The sequence below is a fragment of the Serinus canaria genome, chromosome 5, assembly GCF_022539315.1.
Source record: "Serinus canaria isolate serCan28SL12 chromosome 5, serCan2020, whole genome shotgun sequence".
Classification (NCBI taxonomy): Eukaryota; Metazoa; Chordata; class Aves; order Passeriformes; family Fringillidae; genus Serinus; species Serinus canaria.
This window is the reverse complement of record NC_066319.1, coordinates 54,050,297-54,069,397: the sequence shown is the minus strand read 5'-3', so window position 1 is coordinate 54,069,397 and position 19,101 is coordinate 54,050,297. Positions and strand designations below refer to the sequence as shown.

Here is a 19,101-nt window from a genome sequence, read left to right as displayed (position 1 = left end):
ACAGCTTGGGAACATGCGTATTTTTATCAATCTGGCTTACTAAATACAAGGTTTTGCAAGGATTGTCTGAACTTCTTTTGGTGTCTCTTGCAAAGTTGACAGTTTAGTTTTCCTACTTTTTTCTCAAGGAGTTTTCATGGAGAGGTGAAATCCCATCGAATAATTTGTCAGGAGAGAGACTTATTTTAGATGTTTGTAGTGCTTTTTTGGGAAAAAAAGAAAAAAGCTAGTGAAAAATACAATAATTTCATTATTTGACGCAATTTTCTTAAGTTTGTATGGTAGCTCTTTCTTAAAAAAAAAAAAAAAAAACCAATAATTATTCATTTGCTTAGCCAACATTCCCCCAAAATGAGTGGTTTATGTCCTGAAGAATTATTGTGGTAGATGTTCATGCATGACAAACATGTCAACAGGAAAACCTAATGCCAGCGGCTGCTTTGCATTGCTAGGGAAACATTTGAGTAATTTCACCTGTCATCTTTTTAGGGAAGAGTAATTGAAGGTACAGGTGATTACATGACTGCTTGCAAAACCAGAATTAAACAGAAATTGTATCCCCCTGTATGCTGTATTTGGAAGTCCCCATGGAGCTTCCCATGGAGTGGGAAGTGCAAGGATGTACTGCAATAGTAAAATGGTGCAGCAAAGGAAATAGTATATACTCTTTTTCATGTTCCATTTACAGACAAGATTTGGAGAGGAAATCAAGAAAAAGTAACGCAACTTCAGCCTGGAGTTGTGCAAGCTTACAAAACAGGACTTCCCAAAGGGAAGAGCGGGTATGTTGATAAAAAAAATCAAAACCCAAAAGAGTTTAATATGTTAAAGAAAAAAACCCCGTTCATTTTTCTGTGTTTGAAATCATTACTGAGAGAAAGGCTAGATACGGAAAGCACTGGGTGTTTGGATTATTTTGTTTCCAGTGAACTGTCTGAAGTTTGAGACAAAATTGTTGAATGGTTAATTGTTTAAATTAAAGCTCAGTACCATCATTTTTTGCCTCTGCTTTGTTTGAAGGGTATAGGGGGAAAGTGCTTTTTCTTGTAAATTGTGATTCTTTTGACAAAAGAGAACAATGGCTAATTTCCTACTCTGAGAAATATTCAGTAAGGTGTTGTAATAACCATCTTGTGTCATGGCTTTTTCTAATAAACTTGAGTAGGTGTAGGAATAGTTTGTTCACAGAGGCTTTACCACCGAGGTGTTAAAACTAACCAGGGTTTAGTGCAGTGTGCTCTGCCTTTCTCACTTCCCTGTGGAAGGATGGCATAACAGGATCATTCTGCCATTCAGCTTTAGAACAGCTAATTCATTTCAATCAAATCCATCAGATCTCACAGTCACTAGATTTTTAGGGTGTTTCCAAGTGTGGAGATACCAGAAGAAAACAGCATTCTGTACTGATAACTAGTAATCCAGATAAGGGAGAGATACAAGTTTCCAGGCATGAGACCAGCTTCAATTAGAGCTCATACCTTAGACACAGAGTAATTAATCACAGACATAAATCCATAGGAAAGCAGTCTTCATTAGTTCCTGTGTTCCTGGAACTGTATTTTTGAATAGATGCTGGGTATGAAGGTAAGAAGTAGCAAACCCCCATCAATCCTTTCAGATGAGTTATATAGAGACCTTGATTGGTTTGGGGGTTGTGTTTTTTCCTGGTTTATGTGAAATTTGCTGCAAAAGCAAATATGCTGCTCGTGAGAAGGGCATGTGGCCTGCTGCAGTGAGTACAGTCATACTGAAAGGCCATGTTTAAAGCTTTAAAAAATCATATACAATGCTTGGTTTGCCTCAAGCTTAGTTCAATTCAAAATGGGAAAGCATTAGACTCCTAGAACATGACATCATTTGAGAATGTAAGGACCTTTAAAAGGAAGATTTTTGTCAAGAAAGACCTTATGTGTGAGCTCAGCCCTCTGAAGAATTCATGCTTGTGTGAGACAAGCATGGCTCCTCTAGCACATGAGACATTAAATATTGCCAAGCTAAACGAGGTTCCAGTTCTTTTATGTGAATCCCACTGTTTACACAAGCAAAAAAGTGACCAAACCCTTTGCAAATAATCACCATATTTTGTGTCATTTCTATTAACTTCTTCAGGTGTTAAGCCATGAATCCAAAGTTCTGATGCATGCATTTAAACAACTCCAGGTTATTTTTTTGCTGTAGCTCTTGTCAGATCATGCTTTTATCAACCTACCTTTCTAGCAACACCCACTAGAGAAGGCACATTCGGCCTTTTCTATTGCACAGAACAAAAACTGCTCACAGAACAGCTGACCACCAGAGGTTAATCACTCAAGCAAGTGAGGAGAGCAGGGTGACCAGTGTTGGTGTCCTTCTGGGAGGTCTGCTGGACTGGAGGAGAATTGCTGTACCAGAGACTCAAGAACTGAGCTGGAGAGGGAGAATTGTCCAGGACTGTACTGGTGCTGCAGGGCTGCCCAGAGGTCATAGACTTTTGGCCAGCAGGGATCAAGTCTACTAAACCTAATCTTGGCTCAAGGTATGGGGACACTTGGGTGGTACTGCTAGTTAGACTACCCCTTTATATTCCACATTAGCCATAATGATTCCAGATCCATCCCTTCTGCACCAGCTACCTTTGAATGCCTGTCCTGCATCTATTCCTTGGAGATAATCCCCAGCAGATGGCAGGGGTCGGTCCTGGTGTAACACTCCTGGCTGTCCCTGGTTGACTTTAGCAGACAGAAGAATCCTGAACATCTCAGAAGAGTTACTCCTCCACTTCAGCCACAGTGTGTGGTGGGAAGAAAGGGATCTGGGGGAGGTGTTTGGTCCACTCCTCCCCCTCAGAGCTGACACTGGTCCTGCACTTACACTTGGTGCAGCAGATGGACCATGGGGGTTGGGGTGTCACCCCTCAGCCATTCGGGGAGGTGACACAGCTCGGGCAGCGTGTCAAAAAGGATTCATTAGTGCTTCTCATGGCAGCACTTGCTCCCCTTCTGTGCTCCGTGACCCCCAGCAGTGAGGTCAGAGCACAGCTGTGGCTGGGGAACTGGGGGCACCATGCTGCAGGAGAGACGACTCCCCTGTCCTCAGCAAGGGACCCACGGGGGTCACCTCTGCCTTTCTGTCTCTCTGCCCTTCTGCCCCACTGCACACTCCTACCCCTGCACGAGTGCCCATCAGGAGACACGAGGGTTAAAATCTGTTGGACTGAGGGTTTAAAAGAAAAAAAATTTCCTTTGCTGAATAATCACAAAAAGCAGCTGATCTTTCCTGGAAGTTGTAGCGTATCCACCAGAAAATTGCAAATGTTTCTGTAGTATCTATGAGACCGACAAGGAACCTTGTGTGAGATTGGTCTGTGCTCATTGTCCATGTAGGAACCCGTATGTGCAAATGTCCTTGAGGTTTGTTTGATTTTAATGTCCTAGAGATTGGGTCTTCCAGAGATGGGTTTAGATCCAGCAGCTTTTAGGGGATGCATCTGGTAACCAACCCATGGCAGGGTTTGACAAAGGATCAAAATTGATCTTTGCAAATACTTCAATGTCAGATTTTGAAATCTGGTTTGTACAAACGCTCATGCCAATGTAACTTGATTACGCAAATGCCCGTGAAAAGCAAATATGAGGCTTGAGCATGGCTAAAACCACCTCATCTTTGAAGAAAAAATAATCAAGAGAATATTCATGGGACAATTGTGCAATGTTTGACGTAGCTCTAGGGCTGGTCGGGAGACGTGCGCCTCGTTTCCCAACAGGCCTGGCACCGGGGCGTTGTAGGAACGCTGCTCTGTAGAGGGCCTGGGCGTGCCTTTTACTGAAATTTGGTAGTTTTGGTCACAGACGGACTGCAAAAAAAGGGGGGGGGAGAGCGGGAGTGGTTGTGTGGCTGTGGCTTGAGTGCGGGCTGGCCGGTGGCTCCGCGGTGATTTCACGGCGCAAAGGGCGGCGGCAGCGGCGGACGGAGGAGCGCGGCGCGGACAGAGCGCGGCGCGGCAGCTTCGCCATCCCCGGCAGCGCGGGCGTGGCCGCCCCCGGAGCGCCGCGCCGGAGAACGCGGGACTCGGCGGCGCCCGCGCCCCCATTGGGCGAGCCCGGAGCGCGGCCCCGCCCCCTGGCTCTCCCGGCTCTCTCATTGGGCGGTGCTGCGGGACCAGCCGTAGCCCCGCCCCCTCAGCTCGCCGGCCAGTCAGAAAATGGTTGCCGGGCAGGTTGAAAGGGCCGCCGGCCAATGGGAAGGCGGGCAGCTGGCGCGCGCGGCGCACGCAGCGCCCCCCCGCGGGAGCCGCGGGCGGAGGGAAGGGCGGAGCGGAGGCTGCCGGGGCCCGGCGGGGGTGGCGCTGCCTCCGCCTCCTCCCGGCCCGAGTCCCAGCCCCGCCGAAGGGAGGGAGCGCGGCCGGCTGCGAAGGAACGGGGCTTCCTCTGCTCCCAGGTGGGGCGCCGGTCGGGAGGCGGCGGGAGGGCGCGGGGCTGGCAGCCGCGGGCACGGGAAGGGTAGCGGCGGTCGCGGGGTGACGGCGGGGCACGGCGGGAGGCCGAGGTGGGGGCGGCGGGAGCCCCGACGGGGTGGGGGGGGCCCCTGCCGGTGAGGGGCGGAGGGGCAGCCGGCGGTGCGGTGGGAGAGGAGGGGACAGCGGGGACAGGTGGAGCGGACGGCGGGCCCTGGGGTGGTGCGGTGCGGTGCGGAGGGGAGAGACGACGGCCCCGGGCAGCTGGGCTGGGGCCGGGGGCACGGAGGCGCCAGGGTGCGGGTACGGCGGCCCCGGGGAGCCGGGCTGGGCGCGGGGGGAGCGCCCGGAGCGCGGCCGGCGGTGGAAGTTGTTCGCGCAGTTATAATTAGCCCGGCCGGGGTCTGAGCGAGCCGGGCGGAGGAAGGGGGAGGAGTGTAACTTTTCGCAGCTCGGGAAGCCCAAGGTTGTCTCTGGTTACCGCTGCCCACGGCCGCGGGGGGGGCGGGACGGCCGCAGGAAGCGCCGACACTCCTTCCACAAAGGCCAAATGGTGGCAGGAGCCGCGGGAGCGGCTGCGGGAGGGCGGCAGGAAAGGGCTTTCCCTGAACCCCGGCGGCTCCATCCTGGCACTCCTGATCGCTGCCGCTCGGTAGTTGCGACTTATGTATAAGCTGCAGTTAGATTTTTAATGGCAGGTTTTGCTGGGCTTAGTAAACGTGTGTTAGTCTGGGCTCCGAGCAGGTGGATGGGACTGGAGGAGCATAAGATTGGTCTCTATGCATACTGCAGATTAAGCTCGCAAATAGGTGCAGTTAATAATTTCTGCCCTAGTTAGGCCTGGAATTTTTCAAACTGTGTTGGAATGTTCGTTTCTAAAAGCATAGGTGGGAGCTTTATGCAGTAGTTTTCCACTTTTTTTTTGATGTGGCTAAAATTCCGTAGTTTGGGCAGCTAACTGCAATGTGGGAAATACCATTAACATTGAAATGATGCTATAATCTCAAAATTCTCAAGTAACCCCAAAACACATAGTAGGAAGGGAAGACAGAAAATAATCCACTAGATGTGTAATTCATAGTGATTTGCAGCTACTGTGTCTTCTATAGTTGTTGTTTTTTTTTTCCTGACAGATTGTAAAAATTACACCTAATAACCTTGCTTTTGTACTTCTTCCTGACACTTAAGCCAGTGTGCCCAGAAATCATTCAGGGCAAAGAGTCAAAACCTTCACAGTTACTTCTGCAGGAATCCTTTGAAGTGTCTAATAAAGAAATTAAATTTGAAAACTTCTTGACTTCATCTCCTTCTAGCAAAATATTGGACTTCTAAACAACAAGTAACTGTATTATTTTTTTATCCAGTGCTACTGATTTTGTTGGGTTCGGGGTTTTTTAGCTAAGGTGCTGAAATCTAAAACTTTTCAACATTTTACTATGCTTGTTAGCTTTGTGCAGTTGTTTTAGCATTAAAGACTCCTAAAACTCTAAAACATGTGTTTTTATATTCAGTGTATAGAAAATGCAGCGACTGCACATGCCTCCCTGTGACCTAACAAGTACACTTAAATGAACCTCAGTAGTGACCACCTGAAGTCCTGCTGTTTCAGAGCAAATAGGTTATGAATCTTCATTTGTCTCTTTATTTGGGCCTTTTTTTTTTTTCCTAATTATTTACAGATAGCGTGGATATCATTATACTGGGAAAGAAATCAGCTTCTAGGAGGAGGAGGGAGATGTTAATGTGTTTGTTGCTGTGGGTTAGATTTGGCTTGCTGAGGTCACGGGCATTTTACTGCTGTTTTACTGCATTTTTACAGTTCCGAGGTTCTGTAAGCGGAGGAGCCCTTTGGTAGCATCAGGCTATGAGTTGCTATGTAAGATGAACTGTAGGCGTTTACTTGCCCGTCTGTCTGAATGTAAGACTGCCTTTCACTCTGTATTATTTTAAGATTTGTGCAATGATGTGTGAACTCTTGGTTTTTGATCACGAAGGGCTGTGTTTGAGCAGCCGGTCCTGATCCTTGCTCCTGCGGTGCATTTGGGAGGCGGTTTGCCGTAGCTGGGTCAGGTGTCTGTGTGTGTGATGTGCACAAACTGGCATGTCACATCCAATCCTGGCTGCAGGCTGTCAGCCCCTGCAAGGGCTTTAATCCGTGGAATTCATAACTGTTTGGTTCTCCAGGTGGGGGTGAGACCTCAAGAGCATGGATCATGCGATTCCCTCCACATTTCCTAGCCTAGCCCATAGTTTACTGTCACTTGAGCCTTTTCACATTTCCAAGCTACCAATGCCATGATTTAATCCACGTGGTCTCTAGCCATACTGCAGATGCTTTTATATCAGGGGTTTGATGGAGCTGGTGCCACATTGAACATTAGACACAATCATAGGACGCCTTGTCAACTGTCTTATACTGGTTTTGTGTATGCTGAAAAAGAGGAAAGTTGGGGAATTAAATAAAAATCTAGCTGGTTTTGCAGCCTGTAAGCATTAGGGGATAATTCTGAAATGTAGTTCTTCACAATGCATGATATTCTCTCTCCTGATTATGTAATTTTGGATATGATTGAATTGTGAATTGGTGTTCAATAACCTGAGGAAGTAGCAGTGCAAGTCCTTATCCTAAAGCCTAATGCTCAGAGGATCAGCATTCTGCAATACTCATTTACAAAAGATAATTTCCACATTTTATGTGTTCACAGGTAAAACTGTTAGGTCCTCTTATTTCAGTGTATTTATGAATTTTAGGGGGTTTAACCCACATTTATGTGCTTTAATAGAATTTACCACAAATAATTTTAAAAGTTGTTTTGAATTATGTGCTTAATGCTTCTGGTTAAAAAAAATAAAAACCACCACAAAGTAATTGAATACTCTCGTTTTGTTTTGTTTTTCCTCTTAAGTCGCCTCATCCTACCTCGGTGGATGGCTTGGCCTCTGGGATAGCTCAAGACTCTTGGATGACCACGCTTTATGCAAAATCCAGAATCTTCCTGCCTGGACTCCTCTCTGTTTTCTAAGGGTAACTATTTGTATGTTTTTATGAAATTGTATCTTATGTGCATAGGACATATTCTGATAATGAGCTGCAGATGTTATTTGTGGATTAGAATAGTAAACTGAAATATATCTTTTAAAAATGGGATATATTATATAAAGTGAGGTAAAAACTTTGGTTTGAGTATTCTGGATTTCCATTACTATTTGTTCCTTGATGAGGGGGGAATTATTACAATGCAATAAAACATATTAGTTTAAGATCACATTCTGATTGGAAATTGCTTAACTAAGATGTCACTCTTAAAGTAAGATCCACTGTTCAGCTGCTAAAATTGAGTGTTGCATTTGCATCTTGTGAGAAGGTGGCACTTTGGATACTCAAGTAAAGTTGTGTATTACAAGAGAAAATTTATTGATTTCTGATTTGGTTACAGAAAGAATAAATGCACAGTCCTCTATCAGGAAAAGAGCTTTTTTGTTGTTTGCTTTCACTGTTAATGGTCCAATTTTTTCTGTTAAAAGTATGGGCATGCCAATTTTTAATATTTAATAAGCTGTAACTTCCTTTATTAGCAGATCTTTTAGATCTGTAGCCCTAAAAAGTGTGTCAGTGTTATGTAGGGGAATGCATCTGGTATCTCTGTTTGAAGCACTTGTGGGATTGAGAACTGTCAGTTGACTAGAACAAGCTGTGGAGAGATCTGTCATTGCATTTGCAGCTCTAATGATCCTTTGTTTCTCCCATGAAGTGCTTTGGTGGAACCATGATGGTTTGGTTCTTCTTGTTTCCTTTATGAGTCTTAGGTTCTCATTTAATTACAGTTTAGTTTTACTATGGGAGTTTCTGGGTTTAGTAACTCTTGATTATGTATTAGCTTTTGCCAACTACTATTGATTCTTTGTTTAAATTATTCCAGGCCCTTCTTCCACTAAAAAAAAAATTAAATCCACCCAGAATCCCTGATAAAACCTTGCTGAACACACTTCCATTGAAAATATACACATGAGATTTATTAATAAATGGTGGAACAAGATACACAAGTGACAGACAAGAGTGATAATGGTTTAGTTTGGGGTTTTTATGGGGTGGAAGTTTCTCTCTACTGAGCACTAGAGCCCACTTGTTTTAGCTGTGGAAGGCACAGATCCTAACAGAGGAGTTCCTTCTCCAGAGTGAAATGGCATGCTCTGAAACTCAGCTGCTGTAGTTTGTAAAGCAAAGCTCTTATCAGTGTTTTGTGAAATTAAATGGGAGTAAGGAACTTAGAAAGATGTCCTTAAGTGCAGGAATTTTCCAGATCCCAGTAGACATAACATAAACAGGTTGTTTTGGGGGGGTTTTTAAATCAAAGTAAAACTTCTTTCCAAGTGCTTCCTAAACATCATTTCAACCTCTAAAATATTTGTGGTATGATACAGATTTATTTCCTACTTCCACACATATTCAGTGACAGTGGGAACATCACTAATTTCAGAATAATTCTGTACTAAACTCAGTCTTCCTTTTATTCCTTTCCTGTACCTAATGAATGCTATTCAGGCTAGTCTGACTTTCAAAATGTGGGGAAATCCTTAGGTGTGGGGTTTTTTCTGTTTTGTTTGCAGAGTTGTTGTGTGTTTTGGTTTTGGGTTTGTTTGTTGTTTTTGTTGGGGTTTCTTGAGTCTGAACATTAACATATCTTGGTTCTGTGTTCCAGTTGCTTTGTACCAGACTGTGGGCATGTTATAGGTCAGGATTTGTTGATCAGAAAGTTGACATTAAGTCTTCCTTCTTTGAGCAGCCATTTTCTGGTAATTTCTGACTCCTGTGAAGAAGTTGTTGCATGGGAGTTAAGGTATGGGAGTAAGCTGGTAGGACTGCACTCCTCCCTGTATGCACACTTTTAGTCACTTGTGCCTTCTCCAGCAGTTACTCATCTTGGCTAAACTGGGGCAGGGCTGAGGGGGGGTGGGGAGGCAATGGACTTAAACACACTTTTGTATATTTGGAAGTATCTTCAGGTCTAAATTCTTTTCATTTGGTGTTTCCTAAGGCATTTAGTCCTTCCCTCATTGCTCAGGGTAACAGCCAAGATATAGTGTGGGGATCACCAGCACTTGCTGGGGACCCCAGATCAGAGATGTTCTGTGTGCTCTGACAGCTTACACTGTTATGTAAGGCATAGCCAAGTGATCAGCACTAAGCCAGGATGGGAGGAAGGGATTTGTGCTGTGTCTGTTAACTGCACCTTCAGCCTTTCCATTTCCTTGTGCACTTCTTCTATGTGAAATACCAATAGCCAGTCCAGCACTTAATTTAAACTGCTTGTGAAGTTGTGTTGCCTAAAAATGTGTCAGGTAGGGGAAGGCATATCATTAAAAATAGTGTACAGCATACATCAAATAATGCTGGGGAACAGCCATAACCTTTGGGGTGTTTGTCTTCCTTTGCACTTCTGCAGATGGATGTGTGCTTGTGAGATGTGTCCATGAAGAGAGGGGAGAGTAGAACACCAAGTTATCAGCCAGCCTTGGTTAGTCACTGACACAGAACTACAGCCCAGAGAGTCTGTCTGTCTTTACTCTTACATGGTTTCTATAGTTACAAGACAAAGGAGACTTTGAAAGGGAATTGCCCAAATTACAATAGCAAGGAGTCTCTTAATTTTTATTTTAATATAAGTTGCATTACTGCAAACTGGACAGGCAGCTTTCATTCATGAGGTGCTTACACACCTGCAAAGCTGGTATTTTTATCCTGTAAGAAAAAGTAGTATTTCACTTTGAGGCAGTCTTGGGCTGAAAAATACAGCAGTGTGGCTGTAGAGAAAGGACCAAGCAAGTTTGAATTTAATAATATTCTAAAAAGAAATGCCAGAAGGTACCACTATGAATTCAGTTATCTTTTCCTGGATAGTGATGGCCAGGTACTTTATTGATGATCTTGCTATTTAAACATATTTAGTGGTAAATAAATAACTGTTGTGTAGTTTAATACAGTGCATGAGAAGTTTGTGTTCAGACAATACTAACGTGGCAGTTGTGTTTCATACACTCATTACTTTTGAAGCTCTTCCCTACTGAAATTTAAAGCTCTGTGAGGTCCTGAGTTCTAAACATTGCTTACTTTTCTCTTTAGTTCTCGCTCATATTCCAAAAAAGTTTTAAAGTAGTAGTTTGCCCAGATAGAAGTAATTGAGGGTTTTCACATGTTGCATTATTCCTTGAGAGTGTTCCCAGCTGTACTTCCCAGCCATGTGTCAGTGGCAGCTGCACTGTCAGGCCGTGTGACAGATGGAGCTGAAATGGTGGCACGGGCCCTGTATTGTCCACAACACGTTGCAATGTGAATTTTTTTTGGTAGCCTGGAATGTTTCTTCTGAGTAGCTGCACCCTGACCAGGCCTGTTTGTTTGGTATTGTGTGGATTTGCCAACCAGGGACGTGCTTCTTCCCTCCCAAGTTTTTTCAAACCCTGGTATGGTGTAGGATTACAGTGCTTGGATGCTTCTTCCCATCTTAGCAGGGAGGAGTTGCAATGAAATGTCCTCCATGGAGGACTGGAAGGAACTGAGGAACATGCTGTCAGGGCAGAATTTCTGTGTAGACTCCATTGTAGTTCAGTGATGTGAATAGAGGGTTTGGTACTCCCAAATTCTGAGTTCACTTTGCTTCCTTTTCTCTATATCTGAAAAATTATTTTCATTAAAAAAGCATTCTACCATAAATGGCCCGTGGCTCAGTTTGCATTACTATAATGGGAGAGGATGAGAAGATGCCAGGAAAAAAGTTGAGATATGTTGCTCCTCATTGTTCCTGTTTTTTTCACAACAAATGATTTTAAAATAGATCATCTGAACAGAAAAATAATTTGTTGTAACAGAAAAAAAAATAAATTGTTGGGGAACTTTTTCAAGTTCAAGAAAAGGGTGACTTATGCTTGCTGCTTTTAAAATTGAACAGCTATGTGAAGACCTCACATTTGAAGTTGGCATAAACTTTTAATTTTTATTCAGTTTATTTACTTACAGAGTTATCAGATTGGCACATCCCAAAATCCTGTTAGTTGACCCTGTTTTTTGAGATGTGAGTAGGTTCCTGGAGTTAGGCTGGAGTAAGGAGAGTGCAGTTTCTGGAGATTGTGCTGCTCTCAGCTGGCTGTGCCCTCGTGTCAGCTGATGGAAGGGCTGACACTGCTCCTCGTCTGAGCAGGTAACTGGGGGTTTGTGTGTGAACAGCTGCTTGTTTGCCTTACTACCAAAAATTGAAGTGGGATAAGCATTGCATAATAAATAATGCCATCAGCATCTTCTGCTGCAAAGCAATACTGTGAAAGAGAGCATCTGATGAATTTTGGGCTTGGGATAAGGTGTCAGTCGCAGTGCTACAGAAGAACAAGGTACTTAGAAAATACACAGAAGTGTGTTAAGGATCTGATCCCATCAGAAATTCTTGTGTTAGAAAGTAAAGCAAAAGGCCTGATAAAATGTAGATTAGCTGCTAACAAAGGGTCTTTGTGTCTTTTGTAGGTCAGCAGCTGAGTGTGTTTGACAAGAACTGAAATTTAATGTCTCCTGTAGCAACCGTGACACTAGTCATTTTTAAATCCACTGTACCAATGGTACTCTGGTTCTTATTAGCCTTTTACAAATTTTTGTGTAACCTGTGAAGTCATCTAGCCTCTGGATTGAGAGTAGGGGATCCTTCCTGTTAGGAAATAAATGAATACTAGAGAGAATTTCTAAAATGTAAGGTAGTACTATGTTTGTTTACTTTAAAAACAGATCTTGGGAGTTGGGAGTCTGTTAAGTAGAAACTTTTTGAAGTTGGAGCAAATAGTGTTTCTTGCACTTCATTTTCATAGTAAGTGCTGTCATGCTCAAGCATTGTTACATGTTTGTAAAATGCTCTGGGACAAATTTTATGGAGGAAATTTGAGGAGTGAAAAGAGGGATCTCTGCCTATATGAGCATGAAGTATATAGTCTAACAAGACTACCGTCTGAATTGAAAAGTTAAACATGTCATATTAAGTTGTTTTTGTGCAATTATACATCCTTGCATATCATAGTCTGCTTGGTGGGATATGTCAGAATTGCTGTTTCCTGTGTGGTCATATCTTCATTCCCTAATGGGTGTAAATTTTGGTCTGTTTAATTAATTGAGAGAAAAACAAACAAACCCCACTAGTGTGCAGTGTATGGGGATGATGGTGCTTAGTGAGGAAAGGGCTGTTTTGATGCATAATTTTCATTCTTACAGTGATTCTGTGAGGGAATGCTTGAGGTAGTACACAACTTTTAAATGCTACTTGAAACGGAGCGTTCACAATTTTATTGTGAGTTTATGATTTGCATAAATTATTGTTTTCACTACAAGAGTCAGTATATTCAGCTGGAGTCTACTTGTCCCACATAAATGTGATTTTCCATAGATTGTGTCAAAAATTAGCAGTTACTGACAGTATTGTCAGTAGTTTGAGGATCCTTCACACACACACACTGCCTTCCCAGAATACTTTTATATTTTGTGTCTGAACTTTGTATCCATATTTGTTTGGATTTTCTGGTATTGGGGTGCTTGGTACTGGCTGGGTCTGTTGGCTCTTAATGGGGTGCTGGAGTGGGAGAGTGATACATGATCAGTGTGGGATGATGACCCAGGTGAACAGGTACACCACTTCCAGTGACACTTCAGCAGAAAACTTTGGAGAAAAACAGAGTTCCAAAGTTAAAAAGTTGCAGAAGTGGTAAGATGATAAGTAATCAGAGTTTGTTGTGTTTCAAATGAACTGAAGATAGACCAGACTACTTCCTGCTAAGTAAAAATGCAGTCCTAGGACAAGTTGAATTTCATCCAGATATGTCCTTAAAAAAAAAAAAAAACAAAAAATGTCTACTATTGAGAAGTCTGACACCCAAAGTCCTGTAGGTAGCAGCTGTTTTCTCTGGTGTGTCCTGCTGAGGAGGATGCAGTGCTTGCTTGCTTTCTGTTCCTCCAGAGGAGCCGAGTTCTCCAACAGCCTTGTCTGGGCAGATGGACATAGCCATGGAGCCCTGCAAATCTGGAGAAATCCTGAAAGTGAAAGAGGCTTTATCCTGCTGCCTTCTCCTTGTCCCCAAAAGTCTAGCAACAGGCTAGCAGCTGGCAGCTGCAGCCATCAGCTGAGCTATTGCTGGCAGCATCCAGTGCTCACATTAAAAGGAAGTTGGGAGGCCCTCAGCAGCATGCAGGGTCTGGATCATTGTGCATGAAGGATCTGCCCTTAATCTGCCACTGATGTCTAATTTATGATTGCTTAATTTTTTTTAATAGTTTGGGAACAAGGTGTCTGTATTCATGTACACTTTAGGATGTGTGTAACTGAGATTTTACCAGTGTTTTCTGTGCAGAGTATACTCCTTTTCTGTGTTTATATGAGTGATTGCATAGGGCTTGTTGTCCCTAATAAAACTCTTTAGGCTTGGGATGGTAATTGCAAAGTACCCAGGCAGGTATTTGTTTAGATCACTTATATTTTAGATCTGTGTGTACAGATATTTGTACCACATTGTTCTAGACCTACTGTATTTCAGTGCAAGAGCACACATAGCAGAATACAAGCAACTAAATTCTATTTTTTCCCCAATGATTTTACCAAAATTGGTTGCTTTTAAAATGCTGTTTGATAGCTTCCTGCCTGATGTTCTTGGTGTGAAGTCAGTGGCAGGTTGTGAACCCACTGTGTCTCTGTGAGCTCAGTGGCCCAGCCAGATTTCCTCCCACACTTAACCCAACTACCAAGATGTGGAATGGATAAAAGGATCCCATGGGAGGCCCTGCTGTTGGTCTTGCACTAAAACAATTTTGGGTCACCAAAGGAAAAAAGAGAAGAATCAGCCCTACATAGAACTCTATGGATGTTCTCTGTGTGTTCTCAGAGCAAGACATTAGAATGGCTTAATGAGATCAAAATGGGCGTTGAAAACTAGCTTGAAATCTTACCTGCTGTACCCAAGAATGAATGTTAAAATGGAAATGATGAAATATTCTGTAGTTTGATCCTTAATACAAGCATCTGTTTTATCTCATGTGTACAGTCAGATATACTTAGAAGTCTATAGTCTATATAGTCTTTTTTTTAAAAAAAGACTTAGTGTATTTCTTCCATGTTTTCTGTTAAGGAAAAAAGTTGCCATGCAACAATATAGCTGGAAAGTGCATCTTTCACTGGAGTACTATTGTGTAGGATTTCTTTCTATCTCTTGATGTTCTGGGGCATCAAAAGTCTCAGCTAACCAGTACATTGTACACTAGAGGGTTTTCAGAATTGTCTGTTGGGCCTGCCCAAGGTTAATTCAGTTTTTTTGTCTTGCAGGTTCATGTTGGGGAGAGGCCTAAAGCGCAAGCTGAGTGACTATGAGGAGAGCATGGCTGGTCTCTCGAGTGCCTTTGATTCCAGTCGAGGTCTGTCCTACCCACTCAAGAGGCAGCTGGTGCTCAACATGTGCCTCACCAAGTTACAGACGTACAAAATGCTGGTGGAGCCCAACCTGCACCGCTCCGTGCTCATCGCCAACACCGTGCGGCAGATTCAGGAGGAGATGAGACAGGAGAGCAGCCAGCAGCCAGTGAATATCTGCCCTGGCATTGTTCCTGCTTCTCACAGCTACCCAGGGATGGAGGCACCTGGCATTTCCCTTCAGTTGCCTTCAGGGGTTGGTCAGCAGGAGTCCCACTGCTGTGAGCTGCGGTCGGTAGAGGACCCGATTGAAAACAGCCTGCTGATCGTTTCAGACGACGACATGTCATCTGCTATTTCATCTATTCTGAAGGATTTAGACTTTGTAGAAGATATCAGCCCACCTACTTGTCTGGTTCCTACTGGAGATGACCAGCCAAAGTTTCCAGAAAATACTGGTCTGAAACTAGAAGATGACAGACAGGATTTGAAGGGAGCCGAATGTGTGTTTGGTTCCTTTGAGATTTCAAATTCAACCAGTTACTTGAAGGATTTGGCAATAGATGACATTTTTGAAGATATTGACACTTCAATGTATGATTCAGACTTTTGTTGCCCTCCCCTGATGCCGCCCAGATCACCATCTCTTGCTACAGAAGAACCATTGAAAACCTTCCCATCTTGTAATTCTTCTTCGGCAAACAACATTCAGATATGTAGAACAGATCTGAGTGAGTTGGACCACATCATGGAAATTCTTGTTGGATCCTGATACTTGTTTTACCCAAAGATACTTTTAGACTGCCACTTGCATTTGGTTTCAGGATAAAAGCCACTGGAATAGTTGTAAAGAATTCTTTTAAAAGCAAACTAAATAATAATTTGTCCATATTAGAATTTTCTAAATATTTCCAAACTTACAAACCAAAAAAGTGGCAGATTTTAAAAAAAGAAAAATTATTTATCAGAACTGTGCAATCATCATTTTCCTTCCAGGGTGTATGTGGAACAATGGGCACATACCCTCATCACCCCTCATGCCTCTTTCAATAAACTTTTTTATGTGCAATTTTTAATTTGACAGAAGAATTTACATGCAAAGCAAATTTCATATGAGGTGATCTTTTACAAAGCCTCCACTTTATTTTTAATATCAGAGTCTATGCCAAGCTGGCATCTGTCAAGTTGCAGAGTTAGATTGTGTGGATTGCAGACACGTTCTTAGAGATGGGTATATTTTAAAAATGAGACACACTTTGCTTTCTTTTGGTCAGAAAAGCAGATCAAGACACTTACCAACAAAGTCTCTTGCATTTTCTAAAGCATTCAGAACTATTTATTTTTGTAAATTTTATAGTCTTTCTACATTTTACTACGTTATTTCATCATAGTTCAAATATAATGGACTTCTAGTTGGATGTGTTTAGCACTACCTCTGAGCTGAAATGCTTTAACTCTTTCCAGTGCTTCATCTGAGACTGCAAATCTTTTTGTTTCTGTTTCTTTCTGGGGGAAAGTACTTCTAACTCATTAAGTTGATCCTTTGACAGTGACCTAGCTGATTTGTGAAATCAAGGGTATTCAATGTTTAAAAACTTTTAAGTATTTACAAATTAATTTATATGTAGATTGTGCAATTTAACATTTTTCTGTCAGTATTATGTGCTTAGATTTTGAATAATCTTGGCGTTCTTTAAATTAAAATTTGCTATGTACAGGTAGCTTTTTATTCTCTTTTGGAAAACACTGTCCTTCAACCCTGCTTTCACTACAGATTTTAAGATGATTTTTATGTGCAATATTATTTAAAGAGATACACATTTTTATACCTGGCATTGTGGGAAGAAACGCTTCAAACTTAAAACCTCTAGCACCTTTGGAGGATACTCAGCCAACATTTCTGCATCCTTTCAGAAGCCAAGCTGAGAGCACTGAGAACACATCACCCTCTGCTGTGACAGCCCTGGAGCACCCGTGGGGCTGTGGGGACCCGGTGCTGGTGGCTCTGTCCCTCCCAGGGGCTGGGGCCACCTGGGCTTTGGAACCCCGGAGCTGCTGTCCCAGGCTGTCCTGGGTGGGGCAGGGGTGTTTTTATGCAGATACACAAACACCCTGCTCAGCTGGAGGTGAGATTTGCAGTGAGAATTGGTTTTCCATCAGGCAGTTTGGGTTCTGTGTTTCAGCCTGAACCGAGGTCTAGATCGATCCCTGCTATCGTCTTCTGAGTTTCACACTTGCACATTGCTTTTTGGTTTGGATTTTGTTTTTTGTTTTCCTTCTTTTTTTAATTATAAGACTTTTACTTTGTTCTTGAAAGCTGCAGCACCTGTCTTGGAAACTTGCAGTTGTAAAAGCTTTGCTTTGGTTTGTTGTATTTTTTGGGGTTTTGTTGTTCTGCTGAGACTTTTTTATGAGCAGAGTGTCGGCAGAGGGAAAAAATGTTGCCTGTGTGTTGCATCTCACAGAAGTTGAAATCCTGGCCCTGTTGAAGGGGCCAGGGTGTCACCTGGTATTTCTAGTCTTAACTGATGCTGTGGCACGCCTACCTTGTGCAGAGATCTATGTTTTTTTTACTGTGACTCTCTTGGTTAACAGTTAGCTGCCGACATAATTTGGTATCCCAGGCCAATGGAGAACCATTTCAGGTCACATCCTCGCAGCCATCTGGGTTGTTTAGCAGCTGAAGGGTATAAATGTATTTATATGCATATATTGTATTGATTCTAATATAAAACTTCTGATCTAAAGCATTTTGAATTGCTGGATAAAGGGATTTTTTTGAAGAGTGTATAACTAGTTCTTGAAGAGGTACAGCTTCAGAATGTACACAGATTGTGCATTGTGTATAGACTACTCTGGCTTTTCCTCAGCCTCTACTTTTGTATTAAAAATATGACTGAATAAATCCATGAAATATTAAGGGCCTTCTGCACTGTGATGAAACAGAGATGCGGTTAAAAATGTCTTTAAATTCAGTGATGAGGGATAAAATAAAAAGACTGCATCTAATCTCTTTTTGCATTTGAAAATATGGAATGTTACTATGCAGTAAAGATATTTTGGTATGAAAATTGTATCATATAGCAAATAGTGAACACTTAATAAATCCACTTACCTTGCAGTCTCTACAGAAACAGAAGAGAAGACAACTTGCTTTTCAACATTTATGTACTAAAGTTTTTTGTATACTGCAGCAAAAGATTTAATTGTTGGTAGATCTTTTATCAACAATTCAAAATGCAATTTTTGTACAAGTCCTGGCTACAGAGCTCTGTTTCTAATTGGTTGCTTGTGTCACAGTGCCAAGACCATGAGCTGGTGTGTAATGCAGTTCGGTTATGTTTGGAATTATGTGCAAAGGGAAGTTTAATTTTTAAATATGCACAAATTAATTTTAAAATCCTTCCATGTAAAATGAAGTTAGAGGCTAGTTGTGGTGGACCTATTTATTGTATGTTTGGAAATAAAAGCCACAGTTTTGCATTTAAACCAGTTATATCTTGGAGCCTTCAGTATGTGACTGTTTTAAAAACAAAGCATAAAAAAAAATCAATGGCACCCTGCCACCTTTTCTTTGGTCTTTCACTCACACAGACATAGCATTTTCCCTAAGCATTTGTACCTTTTTTCCTTCTCCACATTTCTCCTCTCCCCCATCCTTTGTCCCTAGAACTAATAAACACCTTACAAACCTGTGCAGAAATTACTCATGCCAGGCCCCATAGGAGGGTTCCACATGAGGTTTCCACAAACCCTGAAGGATGGATTCCTTTAGGGAAGCTCCACAGCTTGAGCTGGATGCCTCCAAAGAGGGACTGTACATTGAAATTCCTGGGCAGTTATGCCTATGGCAGTAATAATTCAGACTATTAATAATAATGAGGTCTGGAGGTCTTCATGGTGTTTGCTCCTCCATTGCTCAGTGGTGGTTGTCTTACACAGCATTTCATCTTCCCAGTTTGGAATTTGGAATCTTGTGAGAATGTTACACTCATTTACCACAATCCATAGGTTTTCTCTACTTCAGCTGTTAATACCTAAGCTGTAGCTTTGCTCTGGCTCTAAGTTTTCACTGAAAAGCACTACACCCTCACATCCCCTTTTGTAACCACAGCAGGGGTGGCCCACAGGGCATTTTTCCAGCTGGTGGGGGAGGGGGATTCCTGTTGGGAACAGGTGACACAGGATTTTAGCACTGAGCTGTCCTCTGGGCTTTGTCTCCAGTGCCCTGTGAGATGCTCCCAGCCC

The 19,101-nt window shown here is 42.7% G+C and overlaps 1 protein-coding gene across 4 annotated transcripts; it reads left to right on the top strand.

Annotated features, from left to right (window-relative positions):
- The first annotated feature begins 4,289 nt into the window (after nucleotides 1–4,289).
- LOC103826382 (SERTA domain-containing protein 2-like) lies at nucleotides 4,290–18,349 on the top strand. 4 transcript variants are annotated; one of them, XM_030240271.2, is made up of 4 exons: nucleotides 4,319–4,416; nucleotides 6,252–6,350; nucleotides 7,339–7,457; nucleotides 14,770–18,349. In XM_030240271.2, the coding sequence occupies exon 4, from the start codon at nucleotides 14,774–14,776 to the stop codon at nucleotides 15,623–15,625; it is 852 nt and encodes a 283-aa protein (XP_030096131.1). In that variant the 5' UTR covers nucleotides 4,319–4,416; nucleotides 6,252–6,350; nucleotides 7,339–7,457; nucleotides 14,770–14,773; the 3' UTR covers nucleotides 15,626–18,349. The 4 variants fall into 4 exon arrangements, with proteins under 4 accessions (XP_030096130.1, XP_030096131.1, XP_018762687.2 ...); XM_018907142.3 differs by lacking the exon at nucleotides 4,319–4,416 and adding an exon at nucleotides 4,634–6,050; XM_030240270.2 differs by lacking the exon at nucleotides 6,252–6,350 and having other exon boundaries at nucleotides 4,290–4,416.
- The last annotated feature ends 752 nt before the right edge of the window (nucleotides 18,350–19,101 follow it).